This window comes from Hylobates moloch, unplaced genomic scaffold (assembly GCF_009828535.3).
Source record: "Hylobates moloch isolate HMO894 unplaced genomic scaffold, HMol_V3 SCAFFOLD_13, whole genome shotgun sequence".
Lineage (NCBI taxonomy): Eukaryota > Metazoa > Chordata > Mammalia > Primates > Hylobatidae > Hylobates > Hylobates moloch.
Genome location: NW_026652288.1, coordinates 32090509 through 32104968, shown reverse-complemented (window position 1 = coordinate 32104968; position 14460 = coordinate 32090509). Strand labels below are relative to the sequence as shown.

General features: G+C 43.4%; 1 protein-coding gene across 12 annotated transcripts in view; it reads right to left on the bottom strand.

Annotated features, from left to right (window-relative positions):
* The window catches only part of BIRC6 (baculoviral IAP repeat containing 6), a 267757-nt gene extending 253518 nt beyond the window's left edge, over positions 1–14239 (bottom strand). For 9 of the 12 annotated variants that reach the window (XM_032753345.2, XM_058426665.1, XM_058426664.1 and 6 more), the window contains exon 1: positions 13770–14115. In XM_032753345.2, coding sequence (XP_032609236.1) covers positions 13770–14100 — 331 coding nt within the window. In that variant the 5' untranslated portion in view covers positions 14101–14115. Of the gene's footprint in view, positions 1–13769 lie in introns of all 12 variants that reach the window. The other 3 variants (XR_009209365.1, XM_032172644.2, XM_058426669.1) reach the window with 3 other exon arrangements.
* Positions 14240–14460: the final 221 nt, after the last annotated feature.

Here is a 14460-nt window from a genome sequence, read left to right as displayed (position 1 = left end):
AGGCTGAGGCAGGAGAACGGCGTGAACCCGGGAGGCGGAGCTTGCAGTGAGCCGAGATTGCGCCACTGCACTCCAGCCTGGGCGACAGAGCGAGACTCCGTCTCAAAAAAAAAAAAAAAAAAAGAAATAGTGTACAACCCTAAAAAACTTGCAAAAAATGTTACAAGAAATACATTATCTTTTCAAACTGACAATACACTGTAAAACTCCATTTCCACTGAGATCTCATCAGACTTCAACGCTTAAAATAACCTATTAAAATGTACTGTATGCAAAGATCATTCAAAGTCAATAAAAAAGATACAAGCCTGTATCAGAACATCTCCTGTAACCCAAAAATATATACACCTACTATGTACCCACAAGAATTTTTAAAATTTTTTTAAAAGAAGGTACAAAATTAACGTAAGGTTCTCATAAAGCTTTTGATATAATTAACCAAAAGTGAAATCATTTAATAAGAGAAAAAAAGTTACTAACACTATAGTATTAAAAGCCAAAATGAGTATTCCTATAAAGCAGAACTGACTGCAAAACAAGTTTGGGAAAGGTCAGTGACTGCACCACGAAGAAAGGGTAACACATGATAAAACACAACATAAAACACAATGCAGGGACAGTGTTGTTTCAGGCAAGAGAACCAACATCTACTTAAGCACAGAAGAGGTTCTCCAAAAGATACAAAATTACTGGAATTAAGAGTTCCAAGTTATGATTCTCTTCATTCACATTAACCGAAAGTGTCATCAGACCACTCTTATTTTGCTATAATCTTTAGTATCTGACATCATTTGTTTTGAAAATATAATCACCACGAAAAATTTATCATGGAGAGGGCTCAATCTCTAAAGACCTACTACTCCCTGTAAGATACTTGCTGTGGGGTTTCTTCATATACATTGTTCGATTTATCATAGTTAAATCTCTCAACGTCTTGGGACACATAAGTTTTATTTTTCCTTTAGGATGCTGACCAGGCACACTCGTGAGTGCTCTCTCTCTCTCTGTGTGTGTGTATGTGTGTGTGTGTGTGTGTGTGTGTGTGTGTGTATATATATATTTTTTTTTTTTTCTTTCTTTTTTTAAGAGACAGGGTCTCATTATGTTGCCCAGGCTAATCTGGAACTCCTGGTCTCAAGCAATCTTCTCACCTCAGTCTCCCAAGTAGCTAGGACTACAGGTGTGCAACCTGGCTAAACTGGCTACAGTTAAGTGAAATTTGAAGACTAATTTCCCCAACTGATGTTGGGCAAGAGAACCCTTAACCATCTGTAAATCAATGGCGCCGGGCGAGATGGCTCATGCCCGTAATCCTAGCACTTTGGGAAGCTGAGGTGGGCAGATCACTTGAGGTCAGGAGTTCAAGACCAGCCTGGCCAATAAAGTGAAACCCTGTCTCTACTAAAAACACAAAAATTAGCCGGGCGTGGTGGTGTGCGCCTGTAGTCCCAGCTACTCGGGAGGCTGAAGCAGAAGAATCGCTTGAACCCGAGAGGCAGAGGCTGTAGCGAGCCGAGATCACACTACTGCACTCCAGCCTGAGCAACAGAGCCAGACTACATCTCAAAAAAAAAAAAAAAAATCAATTGCTACTGCTGCACAAAGGTGCCAATGTGAGAAGCAACTCAGCTACTAATCAATATAATAATCCTACAGTTTGGAACGTGTGCCCTTGTGAATTTCTATTTAGAGCTCATATTTGAAATTACTGTTTTCTGTTTAATATAGATGCCAGATATCTCCTGAATGGTAGTCACACAGACATCTTCATCACTCCTTATAGAGCCTACACTTTAAGTCAGCCCAACTCCAATTCCATCCAAATATGAAAATCTGTCTAGCTGTTTTTGTCTATTATATAACAGACAAACAGAAATGTCCCCTGGATATCTGCAGTGATGCGATCTTGCATCATGCAGATCTTTACTCAAACACCACCTCAAAGAGGCCTTCCCAAGACTACCTAAAAGCACAAATTTAATATACCATCATCCTCATATCAGCTGTAATTTTCCTTATGGCATTAATTACTACAGTAAGTCAAGAGGTAATTAATGCCATAATGACACGGTGGCTCATACCTGTAATCCCAGCACTTTCGGGGGCCAAGGAGGGCACGTCACTTGAGGTCAGGTGTTCCAGACCAGCCTGGCCAACATGGTGAAACCTTGTCTCTATTAAAAGTACTAAAATTAGCTGGGCATGGTGGTACACACCTGTAATCGCAGCTGCTAAGGAGGCTGATGAAGGAGAATCACTTAAACCCAGGAGGAAGACGTTTAAGTGAGCTGAGATCACACCACTGCACTCCAGCCTGGGAGACAGAGTGAGACTCTGTTTCAAAAGGGGACGGGGGTGGGAAGCTCTCATTTATCCCAGACACACTAAACAAACTTCTCTAAAGTCTAGGGAGTTAGAGAGTTTGAACTCCCGTTTTATTTTTTATTTATTTATTTATTTGGTGTGGGGGACAGAGTTTCACTATGTCACCTATGCTGGAGTGCAACGGTGGTTGCTCACTGCAACCTCTGCCGCCTGGGTTCAAGCAATTCTTCTGCCTCAGCCTCCTGAGTAGCTGGGATTACAGGGACACACCACCATGCCTGGCTAATTTTTTGTATTTTTAGTAGAGACAGGGTTTCACTATGTTGGCTAGGCTAGTGTCGAACTCTTGACCTTGAGATCCATCCACCTCGGCTTCCCAAAGTGCTGCGATTATAGGCATGAGCCACCATGCCCGGCCAGGGAGTTTGAACTCCTAAACCTAACTGCACATTAGAACCAGCTGGCACACTTCTAAGAAGAAGAAAAAAAAACAATATGCCTGGGCTGCACTCCAGGCCACTTAAGTCAGAATACTGGGGCTCAAGCAAGGTATTTTCTTAAAAGCTCCCCTGATGATTCTAAATGAACAAAGGTTGAGAACCACTGCCCTGTGCCATCTTCCAGTCTTCTCTGTCTCTCCTACTTCATAAATCAAAGTAAAAGTACATAAATAAATTATGAAGATTTAAATTCCTGGTGCCCACAATAAATCTTGAAGAAGACATTCCCATCTTCCCCACTCAAAAATTCATTTCCTCTAAAAGGTAAACATAGTATTTACCTCCTCTAAAATGCATCCCTGATTTAACATACTCAAACCTGATGATAATTACTTTTTGGGGGAAGGTGGGGGCAGCAGGGAGACAGAGTCTCACTCTTCTTGCCCAGACTGGAGTGCAGTGCTGTGATCTAGACTGACTGCAACCTCTACCTCCCGGGTTCCAGTGATTCTCCTGCCTCAGCCTCCCGGGTAGCTGGAATTACAAGTGTACACCACCACACCTGGCTAATTTTTGTATTTTTAGTAGAGACGGGGTTTCACCAAGTTGGCCAGGCTGGTCTCAAACTCCTGAACTGATCTGCCTGTCCTGGCCCCCCAAGTGCTGGGATTACATGCGAGAGCCATCATGCCCAGCCTAATAATTACTTTTTTTAACAGTGCTGTCCCAGCCACAGACTGTTTTGTTGTTTTTGGTTTTTTTGCTTTTTTTGAGATGGTTTTTTGCTGTTGTTGCCCTGTCCGGATTGCAATGGCACAATCTCGGCTCAGTGCAACCTCTGCCTCCCAGGTTCAAGTGATTCTCCTGCCTCAGCCTCCCGAATAGCTGGGATTACAGGCATGCACCATCACACCCAGCCAATTATGTATTTTTAGTAGAGACAGGGTTTCACCATGTTGGTCAGGCTGGTCTCGAACTCCTTACCTCAGGTGACCCACCCACCTTGGCCTCCCAAAGTGATGGGATTACAGGCATGAGCCACCATGCCAGGCCACAGACTGTTTTATAAAGCAATTACTGTATTCTTTTTATTTGTATCTCTATTATCTCCTGTATTTCCTTCTTTTTGCAATTTGTATCTCTATATGATCTTCTCTTCTATACCCAAGTTTATCTTAACTTTTTTGTATCTCTTACATTTGAAGTGCTACAGTTCTACAGTTTGCAAAAAATTTCTATGTTCATTATCTTATCAGATGATGAAACAGCCTGGGTATTAAAAGCCCCTTTCTCCCCCAGGCTGGAGTGCAGTGGCACAATCACAGCTCACTGCTGCCTGAAGTGCTGGACTCAAGTGATACTCCTGCTTCAGCCTCCCAAGTGGCTGGGCCTACAGGCATGCACCACCACACCCAGCTAATTTTTTATTTTTTTGTAGAGACAGGGTCTCACCATGTTGCCCAGGCTGGTCTCAAACTCCTGGCCTCAGACAATCCTCCCACCTAAGCCTCCCAAAGTGCTGGGATTACAGGCCATTAGCCCATTTTAAAGTTGGTATCTCAGAGAAGTATCTTGCCAAAGGCACCCTTTTCATGAAGCCACCAGCAACACACGTATCAGAGAGGTAACTCCTGCTTGTGTCCCCACTGTTCTTACATACTATATTACAGAAATCTATTATCTTTTTAAGTTCTATATATAGTTATAGCCAACATTCCTAAGGACAGACTACTTAATGTTTAACAATTTTAGTTACAACTAGAGATTTTCAGTTTAAAAATAATACATCCACATTTACCTCTGCTCCCTCCCAAGATCCCACTGAAAAGACAGTAAAGGAATAAAGAAGGTATTGAACAAACCCAAAACGACAAAAAGAACAAGTGAAGAGAAAATAGCAACAAAATTTTTGAAGTTGGAGGGCAAATGGAAAAGCATTAACTAACCTATTTCCTCTCCTCCTCAAAAATCTTAAAGCTAAGCCAGCAGGGAAAGAAAGCCCAAAACATTCACGTTGTATTCTTTCTCAAATACATAGGTAAAAGAGGTCTAATAATTAAAATTGCTGGCTGGGCATGGTGGCTCACACCTGTAATCCCAGCACTTTGGGAGACCGAGGCAGGTGGATCACCTATGGTCAGGAGTCCAAGACCAGCCTGACCCTGTCTCTAGTAAAAATACAAAAATTACCTGGGTGTGGTGGCAGGCGCCTGTAATCCCAGCTACTTGGGAGGCTGAGGCAGGAGAATCGCTTGAACCCAGGAGGCAGAGGTTACAGTGAGCCAAGATCACATCACTGCACTCCAGCCTGGGCAACAGAGCAAGACTTCATCTCAAAAAAAAAATTAACCTGTAATCCCAGCACTTTGGGAGGCCAAGGCGGGTGGATCACGAGGTCAGGAGATCGAGACCATCCTGGCTAACACAGTGAAACCCCGTCTCTACTAAAAATACAAAAAATTAGCCAGGCATGGTGGTGGGTGCCTGTAGTCCCAGCTACTCGGGAGGCTGAGGCAGGAGAATGGTGTGAACCTGGGAGGCGGAGCTTGCAGTGAGCCGAGATCGTGCCACTGCACTCCAGCCTGGGCGACAGAGCAAGACTCCATCTCAAATAAATAAATAAATTAATTAATTAAAATAAATAAATAAATAAAACTGCTTAAAAGCAGTTGCTTTTTACAATATTTTGCTTTTTACAATATTTTCTCAATTAACTAATACTGCAACCAAGCTCCAATCATAATAGGGCTCTAATTTTTTACCTTAAACTGGGAGTTCTTGTACTTTAAAATATGGGAATCATGGCCAAGGTGATTCAAATTAACCTTGTTATCTACATAAGGCAGACAAACACTTGTTGAACTGAACTATTTAATTTAAGACACCAAAACAAAAAGTAGGGCCAGGCACAGTGGCTCACACCTGTAATCCCAGCACTTTGGGAGGCTGAGGCGGGTGGATCACGAGGTCAGGAGTTCGAGACCAGCCTGGCCAACATGGTGAAACCCTGTCTCTACTAAAAATACAAAAAATTAGCTGGGCATGGAGGCGCACACCTGTAATCCCAACTACTCGGGAGGCTGAGGCAGGAGAATTGCTTGAACCCGAGAGGTGGAGGTTGCAGTGAGCTGAGATCGTGCCATTGTACTCCAGCCTAGGCAACAGGGCGAGACTACATCTCAAAAAAAAAAAGTAACATTTATTGACTGCTTATGGTGAGTCAAGCAGTATTCTGTATGTATCAGTTTATTTAATCTTTACAATAACCCAGTGAGTTAAGTACTAATTATGAAGCACAGAGAGAGGTTAAGCAGTCTGCATAAGGTCACACCTGGAACTTAAATGGTCTGGCTCCAGAGCCAATATTCTATTCATTCTTAGTATCACTAAAGTCAGTCAACAGAAACAGAGCCAAAGTACATATTCATAGCCCAAAAAGAGATTCTGCTAAATTAAGTTTTCATAAAAACTCAGATGCATTCATAAGACAACTATCTTCTAGGGCTATTGAGATCCCAATTCTATATCATGTTTATCTCTCAAAGAATAGTTGAGAGTAGGAATGCCGCATGTACCAAAGTTAGCCAGGAATTAGAACTGTTTTGAATCATTTACAGTTTCTATCACTGGGAGATGGCACATTTTAGCCAAAAAAAAATTATTTCTTGAAGACTATGCAGGCACCATGACTTCTCAGAGCAGGCAGCTCTGGGCCTGAAGTTTGATCAAGAAGCTCTTACATCAGGAAAGAAAACAAACACACACCCAATCTAAACCGCACTGAAGCTACGGTAAACTACAAAGATCTTCCTCTTATTTATGACCACTATACAAATTTCTCAAATCAAAGTCATTATCTGTATTACTGAGGGACTGACTCTAAAAACCTAGTGTAAAAAAAAAAAAGTCACTATTTACATAGGAAAAGAAAAAAGATACAAAGAAATATAAAACAAGTGTTTGTCTGAGAACACTGAGCAGGGCTGGTCGCGGTGGCTCACGCCTGCAATCTCAGCACTTTGAGAGGCCAGGGCGGGTGGATCACGAGGTCAGGAGTTCAAGACCAGCCTGACCAACATGGTGAAACCCCACCTCTACCAAAAATAGAAAAAAAATTAGCCGGGCATGGTGGCACACACCTGTAATCCCAGCTACTCAGGAGGCTGAGGCAGGAGAATTGCTTGAACCCGGGAGGCAGAGACTGCGCCACTGCACTCCAGCCTAGGCAACAGAGCAAGACTCCATCTCAATAAGTAAATAAATAAAATAAAATAAAATAAAATAAAATAAAAACACTGAGCAGGCTTTTTCTTCTTCACTGCAACACAGATCTGGAATTCACTTCGGAAACTGAAGAGACATGACTTTCTCCTACCCATCTACTGCCATATCCATTGATTAATACCCGCACAAATATACCTTCACTTACTTAGGTATATATACTACATAAACAAATCTGTATACACACAGAACTAGAAATACAACTATCTTAACTTCATTCTGACATTTAGCCACACCAATACACTAAAAGATATGTATCCAAACATAGATTACTGTATATTTGTTACATTTATATTTCCATCTACATTTGAATGTTATCTGCCTATCCTCTATGTATAAACATTTAGTGAACATTTTTTAAAGTAATCGCAAGGACTGTGGCAATACTGACCAAGCAGCCAAGAGACTCAAAGGAATTAGCATTCACTGAGCACCCTCATTTTACATTTGTCATGCACTGTTAGGCACTTTTAACGTGTTTGACCACTTAATCTTCCCCACCATCCTATTAAACATTAATCTTAATTTACAGATGAGGAAGCTGAGGTTCAGGTGGTTTAAGTAGTGAGTTCATAAAAGAACTAAAATTCAAAATTCAGGACTACCTAACACAAAGTGCATGCTCTCTCCACATAATCTCAAAAAAGCTTATAAAAAACACAAACAGTATAAAATGTACTACACTGGGGAGGGGCATTATTTCAGGAAGTAAGAGAAATCATCACCCCCAGTAATTAAGAGAACACCTGAACAGTATCTTACTCTTACAAAAAAGCAAAATCTAGATGGGTTCTGCAGGATCGTGGAAAGTGGTAAATCAGAAAAAAACCTTAGGAAGTTCAAACTTCAGTTTAAGTTCAAAAACTGAATATAAAAAAGCTTTAAGTAAAAAAGAAAAAAAAGCAAGGTTTTGTTGTTTTTGTTTGTTTGTCTGTTTGAGACAGAGTCTTGCTCTGTTGCCCAGGCTGGCACAATCACAGCTCACTGAAGCCTCAACCTCCCAGGTTCAAGCAATCCTCCCACCTCAGCCTCCTGAGTATCTGGGACTACAGGTGTGCACCACAATGCCCAGCTAATTTTTTTATTTTTTTCTAGAGACAAGGTCTCACCATGTTGCCTAGGCTGGTCTCCAACTACTGGGCTCAAGCAATCCTCCTGCCTCAGCCTCCCAAGGTGCTGGGACCCCAGGCATGAGCCACAGCACCTGGCCAAAAGCAAGTATTTACAGAGAATTAAAGTAGATAAGACAAACATTTTTGGGGCACTTGTCTGGTAAGTACACTGCTGCAACCACTTTACATGCATAACCACTTAATCCTCACAATTAGTACAATTATCCACATTTTGCAAAAAAGGAAACTGGAACAGAAATATTAAATAATTTAGTCAAGGTTATACAGGTGTTTAAAAATTAAAATTATTCTGTGTAATGGGATGAATTTAAAAAAAAAAAATTTTAAGACACTGGGATCTTAACCCAAGCTATCTGTGTCCAGAACCAAGCTCCTTTCTAACTATTATGCTAAATTGCATGAACAAACAATAGCTAGGGTGAAGGACATATCTAGTATTATGAACAGTATGGTCAAGTGGTGTGTAGCTTTTTTGTTGTTAAAACCCAAAGTCAGGCCGGGTGCGGTGGCTCATGCCTGTAATCCCAGCACTTTGGGAGGCCGAGGCAGGCGGATCACGAGGTCAAGAGATCAAGACCATCCTGGCTAACATGGTAAAACCCCATCTCTACTAAAAATACAAAAAAAATTAGCCGGGTGTGGTGGCGGGCGCCTTAGTCCCAGCTAGTTGGGAGGCTGAGGAAGGAGAATGGTGTGAACCCGGGAGGCGGAGCTTGCAGTGAGCCGAGATCGCGCCACTGCACTCCAGCCTGGGCCACAGAGCGAGACTCTGTCTCAAAAAAAAAAAAAAAAAACCCAAAGTCAGCAAATAAACATATAAAAAGAGACAAATGAGCATATGAAAAGATGCTCAACTTCATGACATTAGGAAATTACAATTTTATAAAAGGAGATACCACTACATAACTACTAAAATGGCCAAAATATAAAACCCCCAAATGCTGGTGAGGAAGTAGAACATTCATTGCTGATGGGAATACAGAATGGTACACAGCCACTAAGAGTCTGTCAGTTTCTAACAAAAGTAAACATACTCCTCACATGCAACCCAGCAATTGAGCTCCTTAGTATTTACCCAAATGATTTGAAAACTTATATCTACAAAAAAACCTGCACATAAATGTTTACAGCAGGTTTATTCATAATTGCCAAAACATGAAAGCCAGCAAGATGTCCTCCGGTATGTGAATGGATAAACTGTGCTACATCCAGGCAATGGAATATTATTTAGCGCTAAAAAGGAATGAGCTATCAAGCCATGAAAAGACAAGGAAGAACTGTAAATGCATATAGATAAAGAAGGCAATTTGAAAAGTCTACAAACGGTAATAAATACAACTATGACATTCTGAATAAGGCAAAACTATGAAGACAGTAAAAAGATCAGGGGTTGCCAGTAGGGAGAGGGGAGGGAACAGTTGGGGGGAAAAGGAAGGGAAAGATGAATAGGCAGAGCAAGGGATTTTTAGGGTAGTGAAACTATTCTTTATGATAGTACAATGGTGGATACTTGTCACTATACATTGTCCAAACCCACAGACTATACAACACCAAGAGTAAATCCTAATGTAAACTATGGACTTTGGGAGATGATGATTGTTAGTGCTAAGTTCACGGATGGTTAACACACCACTCTGGTGCAGAATACTGATGGGTGGGAGGCTGTGTGAGCATGGAGATAGAGGGTATATGGGAACTGTCTGTACTTTCTGCTCAATTTTATTGTTAACCTAAAACTGCTCTAAAAAAGAAACGTATATTTAAACAAAAAAAGTCAAGGAATGTGTTTATTTAGCAATTAGTATATAAGGAAGTACTAATATACTCATTGTTATATATGCATCAAATAAAAAATACTCGAGTTTATACTGTATCTATTAGGGCTGGGCGCGGTGGCCCACACCTATAATCCCAACACTTTGGGAGGCCAAGGTGGGCAGATCACTTGAGGTCAGGAGTTCAAGACCAGCCTGGCCAACATGGTGAAACCCTGTCTCTACTAAAAAAAAAAATTAAAAAAAAAAAAAAATTAGCCAGGTGTGGTGGTGTGTACCTGTAATCCCAGCTATTCCAGAGCGTGAGGCAGGAGGATCGCCTGAGCCCAGGAGACAGAGGTTACAGTGAGCCGAGATCGCATCACTGCACTCCAGCCTGGGCCACAGAGTGACACTCTGTCAAAGAAACAATAATAATAAATGAATATATACATACACACACACATACACACACACTGTATACTAGGCATCCTGGGGAGGGGATATATAAACAAATAAACAAAGTACCTCCCCACTAGGAGCTTGAAATATGAGACAGACCTCATATATTTACAAAAAGCTAAATAAAATGGAATTTAAATTTAAATAGTTCAAGACGGTTGAAAAAATACCACAAAATAGTAAGCTGCTAGATTACTAAAATGGACACTAATAGGACAGTATGTACTTAGGGCTTCAGTCATTTCTGGCTAAAGGAATCAGGAAGTTAAGATACGCTCTAGGTCTTGAAAATGACTAAGACTTAGCTAAATGACTGGCGCGAATTGGTGCATTCCAAGAAAGAACAAAACTACTGTAGTTGGGAAAGAGAATTAAATGGACCATTTTACAAAACTTATAAATAAGGAGACAAGACTAGAGAGACTAGTAAAGGCCAGATCGTGCAGCTCAGAGCCTCAAAAATCTTCACTCTTAAATACTGACAGGGAGCAAATACTTACCCAGCCTGTGTATATACTGATAGCTCTTAATCCAGTTAAACTGTATTTATAAACATTTTATATCAGATACAGATAATATAAACACATATACTAGTAGTCATAGTTAAAAATTCACTGTCTTTGCCACTCAATACATATACATATGAGTCCTGTTCCCATCCTTCAACTTCAAATCTATAGGCAACCCATAACCCTATAAACTGAACCCCAGGCATCCATAAGACCTATTACTGTATCACCTAGTCTTTATCCCCTCAGACACAGATGTCTTTCCTCTGCGGTAGAAAAGAAAGTGGCCCATTGCCCATAAACGGGAAAGAGGGATTATGTTAGGACCATGATCGCTACTGGCATCTTCTCTCTACTCTATTTATAGGGCTGTCACCCTCTATTAATCATTAAAAGCAAACTTACTAAATACCTGCAGATTCCAAGTAAAACATAAAATGCAGCATTCCCTTCTCAATCATCTGAACTGGGGCAAATAGGACCCTATACAACCTCTGATAATTATTATTAATGACAAACTTCAGGCCAGGCTCATGCCTGTAATCCCAGCACTTTGGGAGGCTGAGGTGGGAGGATCATTTGAGGCCAGAAGTTCAAGACCAGCCTGGGCAACACAGCAAAACCCCATCTCTACAAATACAAATAAATTTTACAAATAATAATAAATTTCACCTCTCATATATGAAAATGTTTCAGAATGCATCCACTGTTAGCTTTCAAATTTTTTCTGTAATCCTTCATTCCGTTCACTGTAAACCCTTCTACATATTTTAATTCACATACTCAATCTTCATGCATGGGGACCTGCAATTGTATCCAATCCCAAACTCTTCTAATCAACAAATGCCCCAACAAAACCTGTTATCCCAAATCAACGCTATGTTTTACTTATCTACCTACACCTTCATGTTATACACCTAAAACACTCCTCTTTAGTAATCTACCACTAAAGTGAATATTGTCTTCCCAGGCACATAAATATATGTCCAATTTCCCCAACCAACAAATCCTGACACACATTATTATTCTCAAACATGGCCTCCAGACATAAAAAGCACCCCATAAAATTCCTCTTTCTATCCAAAACACTTGAATACTTTTGTTAATGACTTTCTTTAGAAATCCTAGTACATATGATACCACTTATTCCAAGTTAAAAATCACAAAAATACTACATCTTCAAGATAGAAACATATACTAAGAAGTGTAGAAATGTATGAAAACGATAAAATCAAATTAAAGATAACGTTTATGAAGAGGGAGGATTGGAGAAATGCAGTCCAGGAGAGATTCAGCTGAGATTTTAATCCTGTTTGTAAAGTTTTATTTCTTAACCTGAGTTGGGGATGCATGGTGTTCACTGTAATTACTCTTCATACCTTTTCATACTTGAAATATTTTTAAATGACTTTTAAAAAGACATCCAATTACTAATGAGCATCTCCCTCTTACACACAGTGACAAGCCATTATGTCCAAGTTGCAGTAACTGTTCACTGCTACATCTGGGCCACCCCATCATTTACCTAAGCCAAGAAAAGAAAAAATTACAAACCTACCTCCCAAAACTTTCTCTTAGATATGTTCCAGGTTTATATCCTGAAACTATACATAATCCAATTCTTTCACAACTCTCACATCAACAATAATTAACATGTCTAATTTCACGTTTGCATCCCTAAATTGCCATTTACTCTTACAAATGCCTTATTACTCACATAGTAAACTTTTCCTTGTTTGTCTACGTTAAAATACAAGTGAATTGGTTGACCACATAACTACTTCCACTTGGCTAAATGCAGACAGTTGTATACATTATATCTCTATGCAGGAGTCCAATTCACTCATATACTAACTTTTCAATCTTAACCTACAACATCCAAATTAAGCCACCCATCATTTAACCACAAATGAAATGTCATCTCCGCCAAATGTAACTCAGCCAGGGCCATTCCAAAACCACTCCAGTCCGTCCACTGAGCATACACCTCATGCATCTAAAAATCCCGTTCCTGGACCAAGGTTTACGCCACCCAGAACAGATCTCCTCCAATGGTGAGACTCAGACACACCTTCAAATCCCAATTTTCGGCTCGCTGTGGGAAAACAAGTAGAGACGGCCTGAAGTTACAAACCCAAAGGAATCTATTTCATACACCACAGGTCCTGACTTTCTCGTCACTAGGGCGTAGAAGTTGGAAGCCCCGAGCAAGAGGACCAGGTCTAGTCGTCTTCGGCGTCCGCAGAGTCCTACAGTCGTCGACCAAGCAGTTCAGGCAGCTGGCCCGCCTACTTCCCTCCCCACCCCCACCCCGGCCCGCCCCACCCCCACCCCCACCCCCACCCTGGGCGCACAGCCCGCGGTCTGTCCCCGCACCTGCGGGACCTGAGAACAGCAGACTGCCGGCTCCTCTCCCACAAGGGAGGGCTTGGATACCGGCTCAGACGCTCCCCGCCCCTCGCCTCTGGCTACCAGCCTCTCCGCCCAGGGTCAACCCTTCCAGCCTTCCGCTCTCATCTAATCGGGCGCAGGACCGACAGCCTCTCCAGGGCCTACCCGGGCCTCGCTTCCTCAGGTGCCAAGCTCCGAGGCCTCCTCACCTCTCGCAGAGAACCAAGCCAGACCGGACGCTCCAGGCCCAAAAGGCAACTCCCCTCCCACCACTCCCTGACTCGCCGGTCTTTCCTCCCAGCTGCAGCCGCTGAAAAAGCCAAGTCCTAAGGTCCCCCTCCATCAGCTTCCGGGCATCCCTTCAGGGCCGGGCCCGAACCCCCAGCCCTGCCCTCTCGCCACCTCGCTTCCCCGAGTCGCGAGGCCGAGCCCCGGGGCTGGACGGCTTCTTTCCCCGGCGTGCGGCAGACTCACCACTGAGCGCCGAGGCCTGCAGTGTGGCCCCCGAGGTGCCGTCGATGACTTTGATGGTCCCGCGGCTAGTGACGGCCAGGATGGCGTTGAGCGCAGGGTGGTAGGACAGGCTGTGCAGCCCGTCGGCGTCGCAGTGCATGCAGCCGTCCCGCAGCACCAGCCACTCTGAGACCCCGGCCGCCCCCGCCCCCGCCCCCGCCGCCGAGGAGCAGCCGGGGCCCGAGGCCGCCGCAGCCGCAGCCGCCATCTTCCGGCCTGCGCTCAGCACAATCACACTGGGAAGCGGCTCAGTGACAGTCCCGGGAGGTGCAGCACCACCGCCAGTCACCATCCGGGGCCAGGGGGCAAGCTGAGCGCGTTAGCCGGAAGTGAAGTCAGGCGCCCGCACGCACGCGGAACGTCGATTGCCCGGCCGGAGGGGCCAAACTCGGAGGGAGGCTGACGGGGGAGGGGGAGAAGCAGGGAGGGAGGCGGGGCCCGGGGCGCGGGCTGGAGGCCGGCGGGTGGAGCATGCGCGGGAGGGCTCGCGCGTGGCACGCGCCGCGGGTCTGGCCAGCTCCGCGTCCGCAACGTCCCAGTTTCTTCCTGTGAGCGTGGGGAGTGGCGGCTGCCGAGTCCGCCCCGCTCCTCGCGGGGGAAAGGGGAGGGGTTGGCCTCCGTGCATTTCCACTAGGTGGGGACCCCCGCCCCT